At 40.2% G+C, this 12,519-nt stretch overlaps 1 protein-coding gene across 1 annotated transcript in view; it reads right to left on the bottom strand.

Annotated features, from left to right (window-relative positions):
• RASGRP3 (RAS guanyl releasing protein 3) overlaps positions 1-12,519 on the bottom strand; it is a 45,073-nt gene that overhangs the window by 6,200 nt on the left and 26,354 nt on the right. Inside the window, exons 10-13 of the mRNA XM_008495598.2 lie at positions 7,132-7,209; positions 4,596-4,712; positions 2,427-2,542; positions 1,503-1,650 (exon numbers count right to left, since the gene is read on the bottom strand). Of these exons, the coding sequence (XP_008493820.1) occupies positions 1,503-1,650; positions 2,427-2,542; positions 4,596-4,712; positions 7,132-7,209 (459 nt within the window). The remainder of the gene's footprint in view (positions 1-1,502; positions 1,651-2,426; positions 2,543-4,595; positions 4,713-7,131; positions 7,210-12,519) is intronic.

Here is a 12,519-nt window from a genome sequence, read left to right as displayed (position 1 = left end):
TCAGTGAACTGACAGGAAAAATGACCTTATTTCCATTTCCTCTACAACCCCTTACTCATTTGTATTCCTGCACTGGACATAATCAGGGAGATGTGAAAAATCCAACCATGCCCAATTAGCAAATTGATGCATGAGGAAAATATCTGGTGGAGAGGACGTTGCAGGGCAGTCCTCGGGCCTCTTGCTATGGAAACCTTCCAAATATGAAGCAAGTGTCACGAACACAGTGACGTCTTCCTGAGGCTGTAGGCAGCTTGAAACAATAAACTCAGGCTGGTGATTGGCCCTGCCCCATCAATCTGCTGGAGCTGACAGCTCAAGAGCCTGCTAGCACGCTCCTGAATCAGCATTGACCATGTTGCCTCTGAGGTTTTTGCTGTTCCAGAGGAAATAGGTGGAATTCCTTCTCCCCTGTGGCCTTGATCAGTGGCTGAGATAGGGACCAGGAGTGTCAGAGCAGGAGTGAGGCGTCGCAAAAGAAGCGAGCGGAAGAGGAGAACACGGACAAGAGCAGGAACCTCAGAGCTCTCTGAAAGGAGCCTCGTTTTTGCACTTAGCAGTGCTGTTGCTTTCAACAAGAAACAAATCTTAATTAGTGGAAAAGTTCACATAGTACAAGCTGGAGATTTCTATGCTGGTAGGAGAGGCAAATCCGCGTTGGAGAGCAGGGACCATGTTCTGAGTTCACAACCTGTACGTGGGCCACGCGTGAGCAGAGGACATGGGATACTGCCTGTATTGCTTAAGCTGACCAAATCTGGACATTCTGGTGGTTGTTTACATTATTGTAACTTTTTAATCATAGTAATTTCTTTACTACGTTTGGTTTGAAGCAGAAGTTGGAGGATATTTACAAGCAACACAAATGTTCATGAAACTGATCATTTCCCAGCTATGTACAGGGTACTCCCAGTAAGTGGTGTCTGGTAAGTTATGGCTGAGAGAAAAAGCAAATTTAAAAAGCCCCAACAAATAAATGAAAAAAAAAATCTTATTGTACAGAACTGCTGGAAGCACTTCAAATTTCTTGACCAGATTAGAAGATGTGCTAATTCAATAAAGAAAGTATTAAGGCTGTTATGGCCATTCATAGAATTATGAACACAGCTGTGTTGCCATGTGCAATTTCCTGAGAAAGAAGGGGTTTTGCTTCATCTACATCCTCTGTTCCAGACACCCATTTTCCCTTGAGCTTGTTTACGTGGGAAATAAAGACAAATTAAAGAACTTAAGATAAACCAAGTAAAGCCATTCATATATTAGCTGACATAATTTTACTTTTTCCCCCTCATGCAACAGTAATTCCTACAAATGCCAGTGTTCAGGAACCACTGAAACGAAACTGAATAGCACAGCTATGACATGAGTTAATGCTTTCTGCTTCTAAATGCAGTGAGATATTTGTCCAAAAGACTTCAGCAATACATGGAACCATTTCCATCCTGTCTATATGGAAGAGTAAAAAAATGTGGTTAAGACACAATTATTAAAAACATACTTACAAATCCTGCACAGTGCTCACAGAAAGTTGGTTTAAGATAGGTCATCTCCTGAAAATTATGAATAAACCCTGGTCCCATTTTACACTGGAACTGTGATTTAGCTCTCAGAAAGTAAGCCATCATTTCTTCTTTGCTTATAAGACCATCTCTGTTAGGGGAAAAAAAATAGAAAAGTAGATCTGGTACTGCTCATGGCACTGAAGAATGCAAGATTATTTATTGCAAAAAGCATGCAGCACACAAAGCACTTTCTTTGGACGAGCTGCAACAATCTTGGCAGAAAAAAGCCTTAGAGTCTTTGCAGTTCTTACCCTTTGCAGTTCTTACCCTTCATTAAACAGCAAACATTGAGATTGCATCATGGATTTTGTTTTCTCACCTGTTAGTGGTATCAGAGCACACACCAGGCCATTAAGTGAAGGATCTTTACGTACTGCTCACACAGACCAAGCAGTTATGCCCCTGGCTGACCACCAGCTGACAGCCAAAGGGATTCTGGACAGCAAGAATTATCAAGCCCCACTGGTTAGGAGTTATATATTTTATATATATATATATATATACACATATCTCCTATAATATTTTTTCCACTCTCTCTGATACATACACTCACTCACCTGGGCCACACACAGCTTATTTGTTTCATCAGTCTGATGCCTGCTCTCCATTGTAATTTACAATTCTACAGGTTTTGACTCAGTATCAGCAAGAATTCCTCATTAAGCTACTACACGAATTATTTTTAAAGCAGAACTCACGGTGGGTTTATAGAACCAACTAGAGCATAAGAAAGTAAATGAGAACAGAATTCAGCTTTCAGTGATCCTCTGTTCCTTAAGCATAATGTCAGACACAAGCAGCTTGGGAGACACTGTTTCTTCAGTATTTGGTTTTCATGATTTTTTAAATTAAGTAAAAACTTACTGGTCTTTGTCCAACACACAGAAAGAGTCCAAAAAGGGGAAGTTGGCAGCTATACTTTCAAAGTCTTCCTGAGAAATATAGCCATCATGGTCATGATCATAGTTCCTAAAAACAGACTAGGGGAAAAAAAAATACATAATTGTCCTAATACTTAGCCTATACTCAAGATATACCAGGTCTTCAACATTATAATTACATGTAACTTAATGGTCAACATTACTAATCAGATGTTCTGCTGTGTTGTTTTATCCCTTTTATTCCTACTTGGTACTTCAATATATGTATTTATGGGACTTTAGTGGAAAAAAGGGCTAGTTTACAAGAAAATTTGACCTCTTTCTATGAGTATTGCCTATGAGTGTTGGCTTCACTTCTGTATTAGTTGGACACCTCTGCTCTGACACAGTACTGGTTCTATCTGATTTGTTTACTAACGCTTTGACATCCAGATCATGTGCACTTTGAATCTAACCCCCATTCCCTTCCATCTGCCCACCCCAGCTTGACACCAAGTAAAATCACATATGGGATCAAATACAAAAGCTTGACTAAGGTGATGGAAGCCCTCCTTAGCTGCTAAGAAATTACTGTATTCCATTTTACTCATTACAGAGGTGTGCAAAGGGGTGTTAAATCTACATGTGACACTGATGAGATAAACATGCATGCCAAAGTCAACACGACCATCTGACAGACATATTGAAGCACAAACTCTTGTTAGTTTAAGATTTGATTGAGAAAGACAAGAATTTAATACACTGACACCTCTGAAAGGTGTTTGCATTATTCTTAATTTAATGAGAATTTGATGAAGCCAATTTCTAAGCATCTATCAAATGATCTTCAGATCAGAAGACAGACCTCAAAAATACATCATCAGCAAGGAACCAATATGCAAATCCAAATAACACTCAACACTTCCAGTAGTAAAAAGAACTCCTTAAAGCACAACTCAAAGCAGCTACCAGATGGCAATGACTGGAAGAAGGAAGTAGGCCTACAGAGTGCTATGAACCTCCTGGTAACCTGTGTCCATAGTAGCCCCAAACCATGTCTTAATCCTGTCAGTCTCAAAACAGTATGTGCTGAGACTGTGGCTGAGTGTGTGGAATTGAGGACTTCAGCTCTCTCACATGCAGAAACAAGAACAACCCTCCACCCACCACATTCTAGAAAGATTAAAGAGTTGTGGCAGACATCCTATTTAGACAAGCTATCAAAGAGAGTTTTGGATGTGGAGTGATTTTTATCAGCACATATGGCACTGACAAAAGCAATACAGGAACAGCATGTGCAGTTCTGGCATTCCTTATTAGGAAAAAATGAAACTTTTTTTTAAAAAGAGCATACACAAAAATTAAGCCACAAGATATATTTGAAGTCTGAGTGAGAGAACTGAAGACTAACTTATTTTAACAACATAACCCCAGTTGATGACCTGTAAAACAGACAAGGTCAGAATTTAATAGTTCTTCCCAGACTCAGTTATTAATTTGTAAAAAGCAGGAGGAAATTTTGCTTCATTGTCTATAACACATTCTTGGTTCCTCTGCATGCTGCTCACATCACTAGAAGTCTACACACCAACACAGCAGGGCTCTGTCTCTCCGAAGAGGCCCCATAGTGTTTGGTTTTGTTTGCATTACTTAACAGGTCACCTTCCAAACTTTAGCTGGAAGATCCCAACTTCATTACTTCATGCCCAGATTTTTAAAGTGGTACCAAAACAACGCTTTCCTGACCATATGTAGTACACTCTGGACAGTAAAATGACAGCAAGTTGAAAACTAGGAATAAGGTTTCTGGAAAGCTTCTCTTTTGTTTCCAGCTGTCTGCTACTAGGCATAAACTGGATGACTAGAGCTGCAAAAGCTCAGCTGTGCCCTTTAAATTATTTGCTAATCAAGCCCATTGATCAGCATCCAGCCTTTGGATGCTCCTGAAAGTTTGCTCCTTTGTATTGAGAAACCTTCTTACTAATCCATCACTGATGACAGAAATAATTAAAAAAAAAGCTTCTCAAAGTATCAGCAAAGGCTCGAATTTGTTACCGGATGTCTGAAATTCATCCCAACCGTAACAATATCTTGAAAAGCTTGAAATTAATTATTATTATGACAATATCAAGCTATCATTCTCTTTGACCAGTATATTCTTCCAAATACTTACATCCACCAGCTTTCGTATGTGCTTGTTAATGACAGTAGGGTCAGGTTTTGGTACCACTCCAGATGCCCACTCCAGTGGCACTACTGGCTTGTTAGGGGTGGTTGGGGAGGTAGGTTGCTGAGTAATAGATAAAAACACAAAGATTTAAAAATATGGCTCATGAAGTTGTATTTCTTGCTGAAAGCCATTCATGTCACAGCTACAATCACAAACTACTGGAATCGCCGTGCTGTAAAAATGTGCTTAGCACAACTTGAGGCAAGATGTTGCAATAGGACTCAGAGAAAAGGGGAAAGAAGGAGGGCATCAGAAATAGGTAAATCTAAAGCCCTACTTTTCCCTTCCTTTATACAGCTATTGAGGAACTTGCCATCACAATGCAGCCTGGCCTCAGCTCCCCACTGGAGGGACCAGGTCCAGGAGCCATGCAAGGGACTTTGGTGGCCTGAGTAAGTTAACACCTCTGATCTGTGCCATCACCAAGACGAGGGCATGATGCAGAAGCAGGGGCAGAAATGTGCTCAGCAGTCCCAAGGCTTCCAGCTGAGATGTGCCAGCATGCACAGCTTAACTCACCTGGGCAGCCTGAGCAGAAAGGCTAACCTTTGCCTTGCTCTGCAGATAACATCAGCCAAACTCTTATTCTAAAAACAGCTCAGGCTTGAAAAAATGGTAGCTGGCAACTCACTAGATGCATAGAGCAAGTAACCCAACTGCCTTCACAACACTACAGCGAGAAGTTCTGGCATGCAGATCAGCTTGCTCAAGTAGAAAATACAGGATGAATCTAAATACAGTTTCAGACTAGGCTTTGAAAATCACCAGTTGGCATAAAACTGCTGCAAGGTATACTGGCATTTGCCACTGGACATCTAGCAGGCAAAGATGTGTCAATCAGAAAAAAAAATCAGCATGGTTTAGATCAGAAGGGAGATGGTCCACAGCCTCAGAATGCTCCTGTATAAATGGATGCAAACACCTGTATATTTTGGCATAGAAATAAATTCTACTCAAAAGCTAAAAAAGCTATGTAAGCATGTTTTCAGTGGCATAGCTGTACCAGGCAAAGTTGTCTTCTAGACAATAACTGTACTAAAAACACCCAGCAAAGAGATAATTAATGGATAGGGAAAAGCAGGACAGTGGGACAAGGAGATGCTATACTACAGCTGGCAGTCGGTCTTCAGTATCTCTTTAGGCTGCTACACTGACTGATGATTCTCTTCCCACTTTAATGGAGGGAAAGCTTTACTAAAGTCCTCATTGACAGCAGGCTCATATGTTAATAGGTCAGCTCCACTTCTGCCTCCAAACCCACTGCAGCAGCCTAAGGCACTTCCTCTGCTGTGCACCTGCATGGGAGTGGTCCCCCTACAACAATAAATCAAGGAGGAGTTGGAATGATATAACTATGCTGTCACATTGCCTTTGACAATTTTTTCCACAAACAAAAGCTCCACAGATACTTTTGCCTCTAAAATATCTTGTGTGCTTTGGCAGACCATCAAAGTGCAGTAAGCTTCACTCAGTCTGGCTTCTGTCTGTTCAGCTGTAGTTTCTACCCATCAGGGTGCTGCAACAGCTCAATGTCCCTGGTTATTCATTGATCATCATGCAGAAGTCTCCCACAATTTCTGAGTGCTGTTAAAGTTCACAGCACTGTTTATATTGCTTTTGTCCTTCTTAAAGCACAGGCTAGAGATCAAAGCAGCAATCTGATAATTTTCTTCATTTACAGTTGTGGCCCATTTTCTTCCACAACACAGAGCTCGTGACAATTCAGGTTTGCTGGCAGTAAAGGAAGCCCAAGGGAGCCAAAATGACTGCAGTAAGTTGGAACTGTTGTGGTCAAATCACATCCAACAAGGACTGAAGAGTCAATAATGAAATTCCAGGTGTTCAAACTGAGTTAGTGTTGACTACAGAAATATTCGATAACTTCCTTAATATTGCTCATCATTTCCCATTGAAATTAATCTATTAATTAGGAGATTTATCCTTACCCTCAGGCTTGCAAAGCATAATAAAAACACATCAATGCAGCATTATCTTTAACTGCACATACAAAACCCAAAAAATCTCTTTTGAGGTGTTTAAATATTACTTGAGAGACCAAGATACAGTCAGTTCTGAATAAGCAGTTTATAAAACAGCACAGATATGCCTACCTAAAGCAAATCTTTGGACTTGGTGTTGTTTTATATAACTGCACCTGCATCCAGAAAAGGAACTAATGGTCACACAATAAATACTTGACTTAAACTTACAAAAGGCATCTTCACATAAAGCAGAAATATGTTTTCCAGGACTTCCAGGGGACTTGCAAAATAATTAATAATCAAGTCTGGTATGTTTCACTATTTCCTTCTCCCAGTGCACTAGAACCTATAAATACTATGTTTACTATCCAAGCATACGCACTAGAAGGCTTTGAATGAATATGAATAAGACGACTCATTAACTCTCGTTTAAAATTTAATCAATTGAATGCAGACAAAATAAACAATATGTGAAAATGCAATAAAAGATGACCTACAGACTTGGAGTTCCTTGGTTCCAGCACCAGTGAGAGCTTGTAGATATCATCCTCAGTGTGATAGAGGTCCAGGGACAGCTATGTGTAAGAAAGAGAAAACCAGCAATATTGATTAGACTGTATTGGTTATGACAGGCTTGTAATCAGAGATATACCTCTCACTAAAGCTAAACAAGAAGTTCTGCTACTCAGAGCTTGATATATATGTTGAAGCTGCTTGTAGCATCTCAGAGGCAGCTCTTCACAGAACTAGTGTAACCTATGCCACCAAGCACACACCCTTACTGAGCTGAGGGAGCACTTATCTCAAAGGCTGTCACAACCTGCATCCCAACACACCGAGTCAGAGGGGCTGTGTGCTCCTCTACAGAGAGGACATTGGCACCAAAACACACTCTTATGCAAAACACTTGCTTCCAGTGGTTCATTAGCCATGACAAGTCTCAGAGAATTAAACACATGAATACAAAAACTGCAGGAAAGAGATTGTAAAGGGGATAGGCTAGAAGACCCTCAGATTGTGTTCTGGTCTAATTTTGCTCCTGAAAAAGGGTCAGATTACTGCAGCTCTTCTACAGAGATCAGCCCATGCAGCAAAAGCCTCTCTGGAAAGCCCTGGGCAGAAGCTGACCATTGACAAGCCCAGGAGAGGCAAACCAGGTTTGGCACTGCTGGTGGTGCAAGTGCTTCATGAGTAGCAGTCCCAGCTAATTTAGGCCATCTTGGTCTATTCCCAATCCCCTCTCAGCAAGAAAGGCAAACTCCCTTTCAGCTTCTTTTTTTAGATAAGTGAAAGATTTTTTTTCCACATGCTCATTCTTCTTTTCCTAGTGGATTTAGTGAGAGAAAAGGAGAGGTGTAAGTACACTTAAGGGTGAATTGGCTTTTACTTTGGCAACTGTGGTGTTGTGCCAATGCAGGTCTGCAGTAAATTCCTCCTAGCTTGGACTGATAAGGGAAAAAAGTGATCAACACTGTGGCTAATGCTTTTCAATGAGAGCAAATGAGCATTGCATGCTTCCTGTGGTCATATCCCTACATTAATTGTCTTTGGAGAAATTGACATGATTAGAAGTTATCATCTACCTTGTAAATCCCCAATTAAGCTAAGATTGAGTTAAAAGGATGTTTCCCAGAAGGCAGAGAGAATTAATACTGATTAAATTACCATATCAGAAGGTTATTTTTAGAGAACCTGAAGGGCTGAGTTAGTAATAAGCAGAACCAGCAACTCCATACTGCAGAACCACCTCTAGGAATCATCTCCATATAGGCAGAATTGTGTACACTGAGTAAGATGGGAGTGGTGCCCTTTCCCAAAATGGGTACATATCTCAGAGCGGATACATGGCTTCAGTAATCTCTAGATTTTGCATTATTGATTTGCTCTGGCTGTAACACTATGCTTTTTTGTGCTTTGTAAGTCAGTTACAGGCACCAGTGAAAGCCCAAGTATCCTGCAGGGTCCTTCACCCAGCCACCACGCTGCTGTCACAGGGCAGAGTAAGGACCTCTACTAAAGAAAAATCAGATGCAGTAAGTGCTGTAGCAGCTATTGCTCCTGTAGCTAGTTATTCAGTGACTGTATTCTTAAGCTTCTTGGTACTATAAAATAAGCAAACTCAGTTGGAGCAAATGACATTATCAGGTCAGACTGGGACCAAGAGCAAAATTGCTAGTTCAAAAGACCTTGCCCTGTTCCAAATAAAGAGCATGTTTTCCCAGCAGTCCAGATGAGTGGGGTGTGGATTTGGGGATGGAAATGCCTTAGTATTTACTGAGCAAGTTTGTATCTCCCCCTCCCTGACTTAACTGATCTTATTGTAAACTGCAGTTATAACTTCATTAGGCACAATATGGAAGCACAGCAGAAGAAAGTATTGCCTGGTAAAGAAGTTCCAAATACTAGGACAAAAATTACAGGCATGATGACTGTGCAGTTATATAAGCTTTTATTTTATATTTTATTTGCAGTTTTGCTCTGACAGGTAAAGTATAATCAGAGTTTTCCCAGGACAACCTTTACAGTAGGTGTCAGGTTCCATTCTCATTTGCCTTCCATTGCTGTCCTGTTTTTCCAAGCAATTTTTGAGGGGATTGAGCAGGGATCAGAAAGGCATGGCTTCTTTTTTTGTAACTGGAATGGAACTTCCTGAACACAAGTTAGGGAGGGTGACTTTCAATCTGAATGCTTAGATATTTCTCATTCTCTTCAGTAGACTGTACATATGACAGGGACTTTCCAGTAATTTGCATATAGTCTCAGAACAGCTTAGATAAATAGCTATTGAGACCTAAAAATAGGGGGGAAAAATAGTGGCACAAAAAAAGTTGTAATGCAGTAAGTATAAATACACTGCAGACTATCTGACAGACTGAGATCCTCTTTCAATCCACAGAAAGTGATGAAACATTTACCCACAGGCTTTTATTCATGTTGCGAAATAAAAACAATGTGAAAATACTACACAGCAGGTAAGGAATTCCCTTAAGCATCCTTACCAAATGTTAAGTTTTCTAATGATGAAAATGACATTAGAACTATTATTCCTCTCTAGTGCACTGCTAGGTTCATGCTTCCATCCTTTTTTACTACTTCTGTTCCTTAGCTCCAGGCTTCAGATGCCAGGGACCAGTGCAGAACTGAGTACAGAGTCAGCAGAGATGGAGCAAGTGCGGCCAAGAAGGCAGAAAAGTAGGAAGAACCACCCAGATTAAGAGCAAGCATGCACTTATGATGTGAGCCCATATTCTTGTAGCAGCAGCAATTGAGTCGTGGCGCATTTACTTCTCTTGCCCACATAAATCACTCATTTGCATGACCAACCAAGGACTTGCATCACTAAAGCTCCCCTCATATTTTGCCATCTCCTATCCCAGTCAGCCTGACATTTGTCTCACTGCCCTCCATGCAACAGATTTTTGCTTCATTTGTGGCATTATAACTTCCATGCAAAATACTGGCTTCTTTCAGCTACTTGTTCAAAGCTGAAATTCTGTGAGCTATAGCTGATATTTTAATGCTGACAGTAAGATGCAAGAGGGAAGTGGACTTCCAAATTTGTGGGCAGACCCCAAAATCAAAGGAGAGCCTCAACTTTCCAAAATGGTCTCTATTCAACAGCTACCACTGAAACCACAGATTTGACTTCTCCTCTTCCCCATTCACCCTTTAGGTCTATGTCCAAAATAGCATCTGAAAAATGCTCATAGGACCCTTGACCAGGTGCCCTGGAGTTTACTACTAAGCTATTGCCCCAGCTTTTAAACCAAAATCTCACTTCATGTCTCTCAACACAGTCTCCCTAGTCTTCACCATTTCCAAACCACTTGAAAGGTATCACCTCCCCAAGAGCAGATGGGTCTCCACTACTGAGGAAAAGAAAGACCAGGGCAAATTCCCATACACAGATGAAATTCCCATTTTATCTTTTTTGGGCAAACTGTTTCACTAGAAAACCAGCACCCAGGGCTTTACTTGTCAAGCAAGCACAGGCCAGGCTGTTAGCACTTGCTAAGTGTTGTGTAAAAGGCAATGCTACAAGGGATGGAGGCCAGGCAAGAGATTTACACATTGCTTATCAGGACAAAACACCTACTAAAAGCCTGCCTGGATAGAAGCAGCTAAATGGAAAAAGAACAGAACTGAAAAAATAGTTGAGGTCTGCTGGTTCACACGCAAACGAAACACTTCAACATGTTTATGCTCATTTACTAGTTTTGAAAGAGATTTTACCTAAGTAAGTTAAAGATGAGAAAAAAATTTACAGTTTGCATTGGAGAAGGAAGCCCTACCTATAAATAGAACAGTTACTTCTTCAGCCTCTGAAAACTGAGGGTGACTTGGGCAGCTAGGGAGTGTAAATGCTAAAAGACCATTTGCACATAGCAAGGTCAACTATTTTTAGTCCCTTCTTGTCAGCTTTGGGCTGCAATCCTAGCTTTCTTCTCCTCCTTCTCTGTCCACAGCCTATATTAATTTTTTTTTAATTAACAAAGAAGATTGACAAAAATATTTCATCTGTTATATAAGTTCATTATTGCTGCTTAAGAAACAACTGTAGAAAAATGTATTGTAAGATACTAATACATACAAATGGGGACAGAACATATTGGAAGAAAAGTGACAATATTTGAATATTCATAATGTTACTTCATGTACCAAAATTCAGGTACAGGAACATTTTGTAGAAATTAGGTTTTGTCCTCTCCAGGAGCCACTGTCTTAAATTAAAATTCAGGCACCATCAAACCTTATTGTCTCAGAACTGCACTTCCAATCACTACTATGAAGCGAGGATTACCCTTGAATGGCTTTAGGATACCTACAGATGTCACCCTAGGATACCTGTGGCAGTCTCCATCATTACTGAAAGGTATGACCATGGAATCATGCTAACAGGTAAAAAGCAGCATAAGTTGATTTTAACCCAGGGTCAGGTCTGGTATCAACATTACAGCATGCAGCTTTACTCTTAACCATCAGATCAGCTCAGATGTAACCAAAATCAGCAGTTTTATTAGGAATGAATACATTAATCCACAATAAGGAAAAAAGTACTTGTCATGTACTCACTTCTTCTGGTAAATGAAATATATTGAATTCAAGATTATATAGATTTAAATAAAATTAATATAATTTTGCTAAAACAAAGGAAAATATTCCAAAACTTGAAAAAGAGACAAAATACAGAAATTCAGGTTGGTGAGAATGAACCTTCAAGATCTCAGAAACATCTGAAGCTTTCTGCTCATTTTGCAAAGCACTCTGACAACTAAAAGAGAGAACATCTAATGAAAATGTCAGGAGTGGGTCAGCTTCCATGTCTCACTTCACATCGTCTAATTTCTGCCCTCAAGGGCTCAGTTTCTTATTGCTCAGTTCTCTAAAACCTGAGGTTCCACTTCCCCCTACTCACAGTCAAACCATAAGAAACTCTAAGTCAAATTTTCAGAAACAAGGAGGGAGGGAAAGAGTGGCACAAGGTAAGAAAGTGGCTGTCAGTCCCTTCTGAAACAAAACCAGATAATAAATATCTATCTTTATAATCTAGTATTTCAATTAGGGGGGGTGGTGTTGCAGTGGGCAATACACTGTCCCTTCTCTCCCAAGTCTTACTAACAGTGGTTAGGACTTTTTCCCAGATTGGTTCATACAAAGTGCAATAGGATAGGTTTTGCTATCCACTCAAACTTTCCCATTCCTCATTAAAATGAAGCCACAGGTATATCAACACCATCTTGGTTGCTTCAAACTCAGGCTCCTATTTGTTTGCCTTCATAGTGTAAACTCCTGTACCTGATCAGTCCCAGCATAAATCCACACTATAACCTCTGCTTAATTTTGAGATATGCCCACTTTTGAGCATTTCAAGGTAAAGCATAAAA

Source organism: Calypte anna, chromosome 3 (genome assembly GCF_003957555.1).
Source record: "Calypte anna isolate BGI_N300 chromosome 3, bCalAnn1_v1.p, whole genome shotgun sequence".
NCBI lineage: Eukaryota > Metazoa > Chordata > Aves > Apodiformes > Trochilidae > Calypte > Calypte anna.
This window is presented reverse-complemented; position numbering and strand designations above follow the sequence as displayed.